The following is a 16,403-nucleotide window of genomic DNA, read 5'->3' as shown; positions in this document are numbered from 1 at the left end:
TATGCGTTACTATCATGGTTGTCAATTTAAATTTTCTCAAATACAACGCATTAGCTTGCTTAAAATTGAAGTTTTAATTCCATTTTAATACCACTGAGAAAAATGATAATGGAAGGGATTAAAAGTTGGCAGGTATGATATATTAATAAAACATAAGAAATTTATATTATAACTGAAGAACATTAATTTTTTTTTACCGTATCTTCTCTATACATCAGGGTTGATTTTTATCGGAACAGATTTTAATAACCGGTAGTAGCAACATTTCCTTTAATTTTTCTTTTCTTTCGGCAAAAGTAAACTTTTTGTGGCTAATACAACATATAAGTACTGTGACAAAGACGCTGTAACAATACTGTATCATAGATGCCAACTGCTCCGGACTCGCCAAAATAATTTAAAAAACGGTAAATAACTACAAACTAAATTTTGCAAATATTTGACTAAATATGCTTGCTTTTTAAAAGGTTTAGCATGACATAACTGTAATGAAGTGGTGAATTAAATAAACCTACGAATTATTTAGAAATAGCGGTAGATTAAAATCTAATAAATTGAGTTTATTAAACCAAGAATCACAATTAATAAACTACCACTGGAAAATATTTATTCGCTGTCCGGAGCACGTTGGCATCTCTGCTATATAGAAACTAGCTTTAAATTTTCGGAAAGACTGATCTCTATTGTCATTTATGCCGCCGTTGCTGTGTTAGAGGTTCAGCTGTACCTTACACAGTTCTGTTGCACAAAAACTATGAGATTAACGTTATATTACAAAGGTGTGTAGAAAAACTTATAAGAAGTATGATGAAAAACATTTAATATTTAGTTTGAGATTTATTTGACTACTATACTAAATACTATATTTGACTAAATACTATGCACGCCTATCTGCAGGCCGGAGAAAGGAAATTAAACAAGCCAAAAATTATGTTTGTTCAAAACACAAGTTTTTATGAATTTGTTGTAAGTTATTGCAATAAGTAATTATTTTTGCAATTTTTTCTCACTTTTTTTTATTTTACGTTGTATTTTAAATTTTAATGCAAAAACTAAAGAATTTAGAAACTTGAAACTACAAAGTTGTGTAGAAAAATCTACAAGGAGTACGATGAAATATAAAAAAAAAATTAGAGTTGATTAGTAGTTCATGAATTATTAATTTGTTATTAAAAAATTACCATACGATTCAATCTACTGTCCACTAGAATACAACTACCAAGTTGAAATTTGATTTGCTGAAAGGACCATCTCATTTATGAATTTAATAGATTAGTTATTTTTTTCAAAATTACAATTTATACGAAAGTTGTTCGAAATTTAAGTGCTTTATTCGCGATTTTTTTCACTTTTGTTTTAAAACAACTATTGTTGTAGAAAAATGCATTACTCTTAACATTTTTGTTTTATAAGCTCGCATTTGATCGAAGACAAAAATAACAGAAAAATGAATAAATAGAAGGGAAAATAGAAGAGAGAGACGTTAGATTTTGTCAGAAATAAATCTTAGCATTTTTATCGAAATGTTTTAAAATATAAAAGAACTATTTGAACTGATAAAACAGGTGAGGTCCGCCAGAAACACTAAAGCTTTTGGAGACCACTCAAAATTCTTTCAGCTTTTGAAAAGTAAACAATCGTTTGACAGTTGACTTTTTAAACAATCCAGTTTATTGTTTTCACGTGACGTCATGATTCTTTACTTAATATTGATTCTTTGATCAATATTTTAAATAAATCTTTAAAAAAAAACAGTAATAAAAAGTTAAAGTATTAAAATATAAAATTCACAATTTTTAGAAAGTTGGGGAACATTCTTACTGGTTGGATCGTTCTGCTTAGAATAAACTAATCAGATTTTCAATTTCTAAATGGATATTTCACATGAATTTTTTTCCTAATGAACAAGATATAAGAAAATATACAGTCAGTGCAGCGTTGAATATATTTTGTATTGAAAAAAAATTTCGAACATTTTAATTAAAAAAAAACGCTTATTTATAACAAAAAAAGGAGTGATGCAATATTCCAATTTTTCTCTTCGCAATAAAAGCGATTAAACTTTTTTTTGTCTGTTTTAGAATGAAGTTGTCAGAACATCTAGGAGCGAGTCAGGAAAATGACCCTTTCCCTTAAGGTTATCTTTATGTTTCAAAATCGAGTACTATTAATTCTCATTCATTTCTTCTTATTGATCTTTAAACATTTTCTTACAAGTACAAGTTAATTTACTTAAAAAAAACAATAATTTATTTTTTCACGATTTAAATATTACCAAAACGTTCTTACATTAAATTATATTTTCATTTTTTATAAATATGAAATGAGAAAAAAAACATCGACTTCTGAGAAAAAAAGAAATGATGTTGAATGGTTATCAATCGGGGACTTTAGGTTAGTTATCTAGTAAAATAACATAAAGTAAAAGCCTTGCAAATTTTAACATAACTTAAAATATCTTTTTAATCCATTGTCCGCTATATCTACCTACCTACTTGCATGGCATACCTATACAGCAATGCAATTGAAAAATCAAAGTAAGTGACAAAGAATTCAAAATTGAGATTTTTATGTATTTGGCATCATTGTATGGCAAGCTACATACTGCAAAATATATTTTTTCAGAAGTAAATTTTGTTTTATCAGTTTTTTGAATTCGAAATTCTATTTTAGCATTAGTTATAGAAGGAAAATAATTGTCAAGCCACTTTTCTCGGAATCAAGCGTGAAGCACTCACGTTGTTTTTTTAAATTGCACGGCTGCTAAGTAATGCGCTTTCTGAAAAATATTTTATAGACTGGTAGACGATGACAAATTAGAGTTTTGACAATTTTCGGTAATTTTTTTTATTTAAAAAGCTTTATTACGAGATGACTGGAAAGAAAGTGGAGTTTCATATGAACTTTTGAATCATTAACATATAATTGCGTAGAAAATAACATTATATCAAATTTACTGAACTAAGAAGCATACGTTAAAACATAAACCGTCCTACAACTAAAGAAATTTTTCCACAAAGCGTAAAAAATTGACAGTTCGGGCTTTGATGAAATGTCATATCATAAATATTAAACGAACCGTGATGGGACTGTCGGAAAAGCACTCAGCTGTCATTGAAAAGATAGGGGTTCGATCACCAATGACGGTTTGAAGCCCACTAAGTTTCAAATCGATTGGTTCCCTCTTGTCTGGGTAATGAAGGTTGTTAGCATGTATCAGCAGCCGACCTCATAACTCCCATACATTTTGGCGTTGGGCAAAATGTATGGGAAGAAATTGTGAAGGTTTAACGTACTTGACCTCCCTGGTCTACTATGGATTGTAGCGAGAATACTATTTTTAAATATTTAATCGCATAAAATAAATTTTTAGAGTATAATTTCTTAAACTAATGCAGAATATTTACTATATAATAAGACGCTAATACTTTTAACACGGGATCGAAAGTAAAAAAAACATAATGCTTAATAAATAAATAATTTTAGCAGAAAATTCTCAGTATGTATTAAGTTCTTCAGAAAAATCATATTATTCACTCAAATGAATAAAAAATATTTTTTAATTCAGTTTTAAAATGAATAAAATATCACCGTAATGTAAACCAGAAAAACATAATAGTCTCAAACAGTTTTTCACAGTTGTCGGCCCTTTTTAAAAGCCAGAAAAAAAAAGCTTTTTTTTTACACTGCAAACAGCTAAAAGCCAACTTTCATATTCGCCTTGTCAGCTTTAGATTTTTATGTTTTCTATTATCTGTAAAAAAATTTGAGTGGCGAAAAAACTCTTTTGTCGTATTTCTAAAAGTGTTTTTAGCTTATTTATTTTTATGTTAGAAAGAGCTTTAAAAAAAGTTATGGAAAATAAAAAATTTATATTTCATTAAGCTTCAAATTGGGCATGAACTCTTGCATCGCCTAACATCAACTTTTTTAAAAAAAATTTAAATTATATAATTTCATTTATTAACGTAATTAAATTCCAAACATATTTTTAATGTTGCATAAAGCAGTGCTTTTCCAATTTCTTGACCTCTGCTCATTCAAAAAATATTTTTATGTCCTACGTATGTATTATTAAATATAAAAAAATGGCGACTATAATTGATATATTTACACTAGCAAAGATATCCCCTCATCCAATTACTTTTTCTGTGAATTTTAAAGAAACACTTTCACTCTCAAATTTTTCTCAGCAAATATTTTGTAAAAGAAACGAGGAAATTTCTGAAGCAAGGCTTACAAAACAGTTCTTTTTCTGTCTTTCAATTTTTTTCAAGTATACAAAATAGATTACGATACATGATTCTAGCTACCGGACTAAAACTAAACTCCGCAACTCCTTTTTTTTGTTTGTGAATCGTAGTTTAATAAGATTTGCATGAAATATTAAACTAGAAAATGCTAAACATCTTCCAAAATATCAAATAATCTAATATTGGCTTAAGATAAAATAAAAAAAAACGGTAACATATATTTGTGAAACTCCCTGCGGGTGATTATGATTTTTGTAGATTAAACAAAATCTATAAGTTTAAGAACATTAAAACAGCTCAAATAATCCTATGTAAACAGACAAACTAGTTTCTGTTCTATAATGAAGAACCTTCTGTTGTGTTGGAACATGAAACTTTGGACAGTTTTCGACATTAAAGAATGTTCTTCATTATAGAACCGAAGCTATACTATGTTAATATGACATTATTCTTTCCTTTTCACAATAACTTTAAAATTAAAGAACATCAAAAGAGTGCAAATAATTCTACGTCCGCAGACGAACTATAGTTTCTGCTCAATAGTGAAGAACCTTCTACTGCGTCGGGACATAAAACTTTGTGTTTTGACTATGAAGAATGTTCTTCATTAGAGAACCGAAACTATAATATGTTAATTTGACAGTGTTCTTTCTTTTTCACGTTAACTTTATTCACATAAATCGCTAAGTTAACTTCGTCCTTATTTTAATGTGACGAAATAATTTTACTTTAAAAGAAAAAAATAAAATAGAAAAAAATTTTTTTTCAGAAATTATTTATTTTTGATTATATTTTCTACATATTTTAAAGCGAAAAAATGTCATAAGCTTGTTTTAAATCTTTTTAATGCTTAATAACAAAAAATATATATTTTGTCACTGAATAAATTATCTGTGGTAACTCTTATTTCCGTTTAATAGATCCAATTAAAGCTGCTTCTCTCTAACTAAAGTATCATTTTCTTCTTCAGAAACTTTATGAAACTGAAGGCTTATTTGTCTAATCATTTGCTTGTTCTGGTGAATCATCATTGTTGAGATTCTTTTGAGATGAAGGGCTTTGGTAAAAAGAATCCTCATTGTCCTTCTTGATGTGTGAAGCATCTTGATGAAAATAATCCTTATTGCCGTGATTGTTTTCGAAATCCGAACCCTCCGTCTGAATGTCACTTTCTATTTGACTAAAATCAGAGGCAGCTGTATAGTATGATGAGGCTGTATTTTTACCAGGTGATTCATTATTAGTAATGAGAAGAGTTTTATTCAAATATTTCTGGGAGGTAGGACATAATACAGAACTGAGACTTTTTTCATAATTCTTATGGTATGTATTGATGAACCGACGTCGAGCCTCGGACATCTTTTCAAGTCTTCCTGAAGAAGAGAGAGTATTTAAAAAAATGTAAATTCCGTGTAATTATGTTTTTATAAGACGTGGCAATTTGTGGAAGAAACTTTTTTTTTTACTGGTTGCAATCTCGGGTTCTCGAAATTCGATGTACAAAATCAAAAGGGCGATAGAAATATTAAAAAAATAAAAACTTAACATTGAATATGGGATAAACGATAAGTTTTGGTACTCAAAAACTCGGATTCGTCGGAAAAACGATGGCACTTAGAGGAGGTTAAAGGCAAAAGTTTGTTTAGACGAAATACGTTTTTTTTTTGTTGCTTGTCTCATTTAGTAACTTAATATCTATGCTGGGTGGCGCAGTTGGTTTGTCGTCGCCCTTCTGAGCCCAAGTCTGCGGGTTCGATTCCTGTCCAGACACAGGATTTTCGGGATGCAGAAAATCCTCAGCGGCCATGTCGTATGATTACGCGGCATGTAAAGGATCCTTGGAGTGCTTTATTGGCTCTTGGCATTTCCGGCAAAATTAAATTCTTAGTGCACTTTAGCGTCTAAATAGAGTCTCGGTGCTGCCATCTAGTGTGGCAGAAACTAGACGTTCAAATTAACATGACCAAAAGTATCTCACCCATTGTGGTGGTCCTGAAAGAGTGGATACCACCTCTGGAGAACGCACTAGGTCTGCTCATCGGCAAGACCGATTGTTGTGCAGCTCATTGGAAATAAAAAAAAAGATATAGTTTACGATAAACAATTAGCATACTTAAGTTAGCTTCTTAAACCATTAAGATTACATCTTAACATATTACAATCCAATCATTAGATAAACAATATTAAGCTGCTATTTTTTATTTTGTATGCTGCACGTCTATTGATTATTCAAAATTATATTCTGGGTGAGAAAATTTACAGGTGGAATTTTATTCTTACTCATCGCATTGAGCACGCACTTGAATACTTTAAAATTTAAAAACGGCGAAAATATTCCGACTTCATTAACAATTCGCGTTTTAGCTATCAAAAATTGTTACAATACGTGCTTTTAACTCGTAATGTAATTCAATGAAAATAAATAATTTGACTATGCATACAAAAAGATGGTTATTTCGGCTAAATTTAAATCAGAAAATATTTCAACTTTAAACTAGTAAACAAACAGATTAAAAATGATTTATAGATACGAAAGCTTGTAGTAGAATAAATTCAGGAGCAGAAAGAAAACTTGCTATGCCCATATGAAGAACAATTAATATTTTTTTTAAATTTGTGAAGCTGAATAAATTAAGAGGAAGGAGTCAATGAGAATAATGGTGTTTTAATCAAAAACACTCCCAAGAGAAATTTGACAACAATAATGCCAGGGTAAGAATCTTCATGGAAAATAATTTATATATAAATAAAGGATTATTTACTTAATCGATTTTATTTTTGATTATGTAAAACGCCTCAGAGAAATTAGAAATAAGTCAGTAGTATTTTTGAAAAATAGTATATGCAGGTAAATCAAAATTTGATTAGTATAGCCCAAAAATATTCTATTGCTTCTACTAATTTTGTTTTAATCTGTATTTTGATTATTGTTGTTATGTTTCCGGAGTGAAAGATAGTGCTCTTTTTGACCACGAAATTCGTCTATTGGTTGAGTTAAATGATTTGTTGTGTCAGTGAACAATTTCCTCTCGTGTGCAATCAGAAACTTTAATTTGTAATAAACATAATTTATTTTTTGTACATAAATATGAATAAGTATGTTTTTATACATTTATATTTGGTACAAAGATATTTCAGGTAATGTGAGATCCATTTTCAAAAAACGTTTTTTATCAAAATTAATCATTAATATGTATGTGTCACTTGATGGATTTATCCAGTTTTTAAGGTTTATTTTTATTTATTAAACTTGTTGTCCAACAAAATTACTTTTTCTTCGGAATATTTTTTTCATGGGATGCTTTGTTATGGTACCTGAAAATTCCCCTACTTTCTTCTTTACGTTTCCTCTTCTTTTAAAGGGAAATGGGGGTGATCTGAGAGTGGAATCGAATTTCTTTTTTGACAATTGCTTCTGATGTGAACAGGCAATTGTTTCTGATGCAATTTTTCACGCCGACTTAAATGAAACCAATCGTGAGACGACGATACTAATAGTTTAGAATAAAGGTTTAGAATAGTTTATACGGTTTTAAGTACAAACAAAATTTTGAATTTGTTCTTATTTACGTATCTGATATTGCATTCTAAAAAAACTAATTCATTGTTTCCTATGCATGTTTTTACGCTACATGAGACTATGAACGAGTCAGTGGAACAAATAGTTCAAAAGTTGTAAGAGTTTTTATGTATAAAAGTGTTTCTTATGGCACGTATTATGTACCCGTACGTATTTATGTATTATACACTACATATTTATACATTGCCATCCAGAAACTATCTGAAGAAGTTAGGTATATTTTTCCCGATGTGAATTTTTACGTTAAATTAAATGAAACTAATCCCGAGACGAATATTTTAGAAGCTAAAAGCGTTTAATGTAGAAAAAGTAAAAATTTTATACAGGCACTTATTTACACATCTTACATTTATGTACAGGCAAGTGAAGTAATCGAATAAGACCAAACACAAATCCATAGGGCTAAAATTTCAATTGTTAAAATGTTTTTGTGCAAAATCTACCATATTTTAATTGCACTCATTATGAAAAAAATACTATAACATCAAAACCATTTATCCTATAAATTCGCAGTTTACATCTTTCAATTTAATATAAAAAAATTTCATCGAAAAATCTGCTATATATGTTCAGGTGGCCCCAAGAAAGTGAAGTAAAAAGTCACTAAGTCGTGACAAAAATAGTACTTTTTATACATGGAAAGAATATAGATTCATTCGAATTAGCGTGAAAAATACATGTGAAACAATGCCTCACTTGTCTAGATAGCAATATCAGATGCATTCCTGTACAAATTAGTACTTTTTGTACGTGCAACCCTTATAACTTCTAAACTTTTAGTTTAATTGTATCTGTATTGATATCATTCAATTCAGCGTAAAAAATACATAGGAAACAATACTTCACTTGCCTGTTTAGTAAAAATTCGATTCTCTCTCTCAAATCATTTCCATTTCCCTCAAAAAAGGTGAGTAGAGACTAGAATTGGAGAGTTTTTAGATCATTTATAAAAATGCAACAAAGCTTTTTCTCAAAAAATATCTTGGTTATAAATTTTTCTGAAGAAAAACCCTTTTTTTTTAAGCTGTAATTATTGAACTACTGATATAGGAAAGACTTTCAAATATCTTTTAGATATTTGAAAGAGTTAAATGATAGATTGTTTCCCCCCTCTCCTGAGTTTCGTAAATGGGGGAACCCTGTCTTCTTTATTTGGTCATCAGTTTTTGACAGGGTAAAAATATTAAATAAAAAAGCAGGATGCAGCACAAAGAAAAGAAAAATTCATTTTTTCATTGATCATTAAACGGGGGAAAAGACATTGGAGGCTTAGGAGACATTGTAAGTAATATGCCGCACTCGTTATATCAAACTTTTAACTGTATATTGTTCCCTATTACTTCATTTTGTAATATTACATTAGTTTCAAAGGAAAATTTTCAAATTCGTTACATCGAACTTTTACTGTATATTGTTCCCTACTATTTCATTTTGTAATTAAATTAGTTTCAAAAGAAAATTTTCAAATTCGTTACATCGAACTTTTACTGTATATTGTTCCCTATTATTTCATTTTGTAATATTAAATTAGTTTCAAAAGAAAACTTTCAAATTCGTTACATGGAACTTTTACTGTATATTTTTCCCTATTATTTCATTTTGTAACATTAAATTAGTTTCAAAAAAAAATTTAAAATTCATTACATCGAACTTTAACTGTATATTGTTCCCTATTATTTCATTCTGTAATATTAAATTAGTTTCAAAAGAAAATTTTCCTGTGTTTATTCTTCATAAGATTTATTTTATCTGCCATTTAAAAATTTTTTTTAAGTTCACAAATATTTTCTGCATATTTTTTCAATACAGCTGATAATCCAAATATGTATATTTTAAGCCAAAATACATTCTAAAAAATTTTAATATAAGCAGGGCATGTTAAAACGTGATAAATTTAATATCACTTCGCAGTGACCTCTGGCGAATTGTTCTACAGCAAAATATTATATATAGAAAAGCTGTCTACACTAAAAAATGAAAGAAAAAAATCTTCAGGGAAATATTTTTCCAGTAATTTTGACTAAATTTAAATTATATTTTAAAATGTCTAGACAGCATGAAATAAAAAATCTTGATACCATGTTGAGAGTAAACATAGTTCAAACTGTTGCTAAATCAACAGTTTCTTTTGTTTGAATAAATCATGAAAATGTGATAGGTTTCAGATTCGCTACATAGGTTTCATATCTGTCACAGTTATATAATGCTTTTTAAAGTTTGAATTTGAAACATAAAATACATTCTAAAACTTTGTAACACTGAGTCTATCGTCTAAGTCAACATATGAATATAACTATAATCCGTTTTTAATAGTACAGAAGAAATTCTCTCTTACTTTAAGATTAATTTGCAGCACGTATCATGAAAATAAGGAGAAAAAAAGTTTTTCCTAGAAGAAGTAGAACGTTTAACTAGAAATTAAATTGGATTACTAAATAGAATTAAAAAATATCAGCATCTTTTTGTGTTCGACAAATATTTGCTAGCTTTAATTAGATAGTTCTATTGACCTAGTGATAAAAACATGCACATTTCGTGAAAAGAATGTTATTTTAGTAATTCGAAATAAATTTTAAATCGTGGAAAATTGCAGAAGGTGTAAAAAATAGAGTGTACCCAGCTGTACCACTTTTACTGGTACAATATTTTTCTCAGTGTACAACTGCATACAAATTATTTAATGAAAACAAAGATTTTCTTGTCAAAACTTGTGCTTCTCTCTCCGTTATGTTCAAAATATTTGGTGCCGCGATGGCTCAGGGGATAGAGCGTTCCCCTTCCCGTGAGGGGTTCCAATGAGGCGAACCGGGTTCGAATCCCAGTCGATACGAATTCCGCATTCGGCTTGCACCGACCACAGTGCTGACGTGAAATATCCTCAGTGGTGGACGTAGTATGGGTGAGAGGCCCCTTGCCGTCAGGCTAACCGTGAGAGGCTCTCGTGTTTTTCCTCTCCATGTAACGCAAATGCGGGTTAGCTCCATCAAAAAGGTATCCACGAAGGCAAATTTCTCCCAATACTCGATCCAGGAGTTCCCTTGTCTTCTGGATTAGGTTCAAAAATTACAAGGCTACGGAGTTGAACATTAGTACCAATGCAAATTGGGTCGGCTGTTCAATGACGGTTATGAAATTATAAAATAAAATAAAATATTTGATGAGGGCCCCAAGAAATTCTGTGGGCTTTGTACTGATATTTGTCTAGAAGGGCTCCTGGCACTAGCGTGAATTAACTACCAATTTGAAGTTTCTTTCTAATACTGTTTTTCCTTTAATTTTTTTAAAATTACTAAACTTTATCAGATTTTTTTAAGTTATTAATTTAAAAACCCATGACTTGCAAAAAGCATTCTGACGTTTCCATACCTTGTGAAACTAATTTAATCAAATTCGCCTTAAAATGTCACTCAACATGTTTTTCAATTACGATCAACTATATTTATCAACTAACATATCTACTTTAATTTTTTTGCTCCATTACTTTATTCACAAATTTATATTGTGATTTTAACTATCACTACATACATATATCGGATAAGATGGTTTCCTTTTACTTTAATTACGATTTACGATGATTAATTACGATGATTTACTTTAATTTTTTTGCTCCATTACTTTATTCACAAATTTATATTGTGATTTTAACTATCACTACATACATATATCGGATAAGATGGTTTCCTTTTAAATGGAGTTCGTAAAGTTCTTAAAAATTTAAAATGGCGGCAGAAAAACAAAAATAAAATAAATGTAAGAAGATAAAATATATTCCATTACATTTATACTCACCACAACATTCGATATTAAGTTTCAATAAATCTAAATAACTGTTATGTTTCGAAATTTTAAAGTTAAAGATGACTTCATAATTACAATATTGGTGCTACGTTTTTTTCTTACTTATTTTAAGGACCGCGTGGACCATGTCTTGAAATATTAAAATACAGAAGTTTGCTACAACTAGCATCAGATTCTGATCAAAATAATAATTAAGACCCAAATGTAACACATTATACTTGTTGATATAAACTTAATTGGCTTCATAAAATATGAAAATGGTAACAAAAGTCGACATGTTTCAAGTACTAAAATCTTCAATGGAGTTCCGTATTTTATTACAAGTTAAAATCTTTTCCTGACTACCATAAGTCAGGAAAACCCAATAGAATTTATCTTCAATCAAAATAACACAAGATCCTAGTGCTCTCAGCTCACATCTCTTTAAAAACTCTGTATCTGGCGACAATACAAGTCTAATCATTTCCTGATTATTAAAAACAAAATTTATCAACATTTTATCGCCGAGGGTAATTTATTGTCAGTCAAAATTTTTAAATATTTCTGAGTAGTAAGTGTGTTTAGATTTTAATCGGAGTTAAGTGGATGGTAATATAAGTTTCAACTATTTCCTAATTACTAGAGGCAGACTTTATTACACTTTATCAACAATGAAAATTTATTGTTAATCAAAATTTGAAAAATGAGAATAATGAGAATGCTCAAATCTTCACTGGAGTTATTTATTTTATTACACATTTTAATTCTTTCCTAATTGCCATAAGCAGATTACCGAATAAAATTTATTTTTCATTCAAATACTGCAAGACACTGAAATATTAAATAAAGTGTCTGGTAGCAATTCAAGTCTCAATCGTTTACTGACCGACAAAAACATAATTTATCGACATATCACGAAAGGGAATTTATTGTCACTCAAAATTTCTAAATCTTTCTGAGTAGTAAATGTTTTCAAATTTCAATCGGAGCTAGCTGCATAATGTAAGTTTTAATAATTTCCTGACACTGGATGCAGAATTGATTGCATATTAACGACGAAGGATATTTATGAACCAACAAATTTCGACTAGATGCAGATCTTGCTGACTTGCTAGCGATCTTAAATTTTAACTAGATATCTGTGCTGGATAATAATACGATTTCTCAGAATAAAACAGAATTTATGTTGCCAATTTATCACCAAATGGAACTCCGTCCATCCTCCGTCAAAATTTCGATCATTTTCATACTAACAAAAGAACATAAATTACAAAAGAGTGCTATTTCAAAAACAAAGCAAGTTGTATATGTTTCCAAAGTGTTGAAAGCGAAATTTGAGTCTTTTTTCTGTACTTTAAAAATTTCAACTATTTTTTGGCGTAAACGATCGGAATCTAACTAAAACTGAGAAAACAACAACATTAAAAAAATTAGTTCTACATTGAATAAACTAAGCAGGAAAAAAAAGTAATTTTATTTTGTAAGACCTAAAACGAAATAGATATAGGACGTATCACTTCTAAACCTCAATTACTTTCAAAAATTCCCTACAAGTCATAAAAGTGATGCAGCCAGCGTTTTTAGTTTTATCTCTGACGGAAATAAATATTTTTTTCCCTTTTTGGTTGACTAAAATGAAGTATTTTTTTCGAGCTCCATCTTATTATTTCAAAATAATCTATGAGAAGATCTTACTGATTATATTTAATTGTAGCATAAGTTAACACGTTGAATGCCACGCTAATTTTACAAGACTAACCCGTCTCACCGGTGACCCCAGTGGAGCTACGAACAAACTCAGTGTCGGTCACCGGTGACCTGAATGGCATTCAACGTGTTAATTCTATCAATTCGAGTTTCAATGTAAGGTTGGAATCTAATGATTTACGTACTTCTTGTTCTCTCTTTGTAGTGCTTTTCTCGTAATTTCTTCTGTTCAAATAAAGTGGATGGTGCAAACCTTAATATCTTGTAAGAAGGCTCTGACATCTCGTCTAACCATTTGTTTAAAACCCTCAAGTCCTGTTTTAGCATCTAAAAGAAAATGTCTATTTGTAAATGAAGAGCTTAGTTCAAAACGGTTCTATAAATGAGTTTCGAAAAAAAAAATGAATTTATCAATGATAGATAATATTTTAGTTTAATTTAACTATTCATAATTAATTAATTTTGATAAGTCTTTAAATTTCGCAGATATCAATGGATGAAGACATTTAGAAACAATCTTTAAATATTTTCAGAGCGGAAGAAGGTTCCAAGTGCCTAAATAAAGAGTCGAAGACAATCTCAGAAAACCTCTCTCTTGGCAACCAATTACAACGCTGAGTGGGAGAAAGCTCTGGCTCAAATAATTGAAATGCGTGATAGGAAATATATAGATTTCGTCGTTCAGATGCCCGTGAACGTAAAACAAAATCAAAGCTTTGTTTTATTTAGCTAAAGACTCAATACGTTAGGTGTACCTGAAAGTTCTGTCCAAATAGTTACTCATACTCATATGTGGTGGTTATCTTAGCATCAGCCCTGCGAGGGGCTCTAACTAATTTATCTGAGTGGGAATAAATAATAAACCGCCGAAGGGCAACTGAGTGGTGAAAGTTGGGGTTCAGTAACACTTACTGAGAGAAAATGAAAATGAAATCAGATTATTAATTTATACTCATTCAATAATATATAAGAAAATTATAAAAAAAGTGGTACGAATTTACCTACAAACTCAATGATAATGTTCTAGCTTAAAGTGAAATAGCATGCATAGCGCAAAAGAGCCTGTGCATACATATTTAAATATCAACTAATCAGTACATCTGATATATATATCTTAGGATAAAGAAGCGTTACCACTTTTTTTTATTATAACAGAGCCATTTTCACCGTTGTATATAGGGACATGTTCTTTCTCACCATTCAATTGCGCTTCGGCGGTTTATCATACATTCCCATTCAGATGAATTAGAGGCCCTCGCGGGGGCTAATGATAAGATAACTACAACATATGAGTGCAGGTTCTTTCTCGGACAGAGTTTTCTCCATATTCTTAATATGAAGTTAAAACAAACTATTTTACTACGTCTAATCCTATTGATGTCTGACTTCTCTTATGGGTTGGGTTCAAAATTAAAAACATACGGAGTTGAACATTGATAGTCGTTAACTCAAAATTGGGTAGGTTGATCAACGCCGGTTATAAAATATAAAATTTATATATAGACTCATTCACTTCAAATAATAAAGTTAATCGATTATTGGGATATCGTCTTATAAACTTGGAAAGATAGTAGCGAAAATTAGATCAAGCATATAAACACCAAAGTATTAAGCAGTATTTAAAAAGGTTTCTCTAAAACCTTAATAAAATTTCCACCACTTTTGCATTTTGCTATCAAAATTAAAATTTCTATGTCCTATGAAAACTCTGAAATAAATTTTGTAAACGTCATAATTAGTAAGTGACTAACAAATGACCTCAGTACTAAACTCATTTAAGATTGCTATTGCGGAAACGCAACATTTCAACTTAAAAACAAGCTTTTATGAAAAAGTGGTAAGGTATTAAGGTTTAAAGTAATCTCTGTTTTTAAAATACCGTTGCATAAATTCTCTCGTGTTCTCTGAATTGGGCGGGTCGAGGTATAAATAAACAATACCGTTGCATAAATTTAGATCAAAACAAAGAAAGTTCATAAGTGCGTTAGCCCTTAGATTAACTTCAAAGAGAAAAATCTATATTATCCACGAAAGTTTTTACATGCATAAATGTTTAACCACTAAGCCTTCATTTGATTAATTCATTTATTAATTAAATTTTGTGCAATGCCCCAAACCATAGTTTATTAATTCTGGTAAAGAATTCCGTAGCAAGCTCTAATTTTAGCCAGAACGAATGCTCAACGTTGTTTTTTGTTTATTACGTTGTTTTATTCAAAAATGTTTTATTTTAATTAATTCAGATTCCAAAGTTAAAACTGATTTTGATAACATGTTGCTGTTTCTAATGACACATGGACAAGCGGACCTGACCAACCATTGGTCTTGAGAATTAAGTCAGGAAGGAGAGCTTCTCATTCGACAAAAGTACACTAGTTGGGTAAAAGAGTGACTTAGTTGAGAAGTCTCCATGATAGATGATAACACCATTCATTTGTGAGGTCACTTCAATTTCGACATAGAAATATGAAAGAGGAAGAAATTCTCTTCAGATCCCCATGGTACAAGATCCCCATGGTTGATCTTCAGATCCCCATGGTTGGTACTGAGCTGCAGCTCAGTACCAACCATAGATTTTACGAGAACTCATTGGGTCTTAGCAGCTTTGAGAATCGAACCCCAGCTCCAGCAGACCGAAGTCGGATGCTCAAACCACTTGGCTACTACGGCAGCTATTTGAATATAAAATCTATAATTACATTTAACACTTTTGAAGGCCGTGGTAAGTATACTTACCACCACGTTTTACCACTTTTAATTTAGGTTTCCATTTTTCAATAACTTCAGCTTTCTTGAAGTGAGTTTGAATAAAATTGGTAACCATTTGTCACTTTGAAAAAACGTATAAAAGTTATAAAATAAATAATTCCTTTTGAAGTTTGTAGCATTTAAGGAATTTATTTTATAAATAAAGAAAAATAAAAGTCAGTAAGTTCCTAATAGGTCATGTTAAATATATTTACCACCAAAAAAAATGGCATTTTTATAAACTAAATGAGTTGTTTTTTATATCAATTACTGTTCTTAAAACAATTTCAATTCCAAAAATACTTTAATTTACCTTTACTAGAAATAAAGGGCCCATT

General features: G+C 30.0%; 1 protein-coding gene across 1 annotated transcript in view; it reads right to left on the bottom strand.

Moving 5' to 3' along the window:
- Positions 1–5,086: 5,086 nt before the first annotated feature.
- The window catches only part of LOC122269948 (uncharacterized), a 31,015-nt gene continuing 19,698 nt past the window's right edge, over positions 5,087–16,403 (bottom strand). Inside the window, exons 5-6 of the mRNA XM_071186751.2 lie at positions 13,503–13,644; positions 5,087–5,626 (exon numbers count right to left, since the gene is read on the bottom strand). Of these exons, the coding sequence (XP_071042852.2) occupies positions 5,253–5,626; positions 13,503–13,644 (516 nt within the window). The 3' untranslated portion in view covers positions 5,087–5,252. The remainder of the gene's footprint in view (positions 5,627–13,502; positions 13,645–16,403) is intronic.

This window comes from Parasteatoda tepidariorum, chromosome 9 (assembly GCF_982258835.1).
Source record: "Parasteatoda tepidariorum strain Cologne lab strain chromosome 9, Ptep-v5.0, whole genome shotgun sequence".
NCBI lineage: Eukaryota > Metazoa > Arthropoda > Arachnida > Araneae > Theridiidae > Parasteatoda > Parasteatoda tepidariorum.
This window is presented reverse-complemented; position numbering and strand designations above follow the sequence as displayed.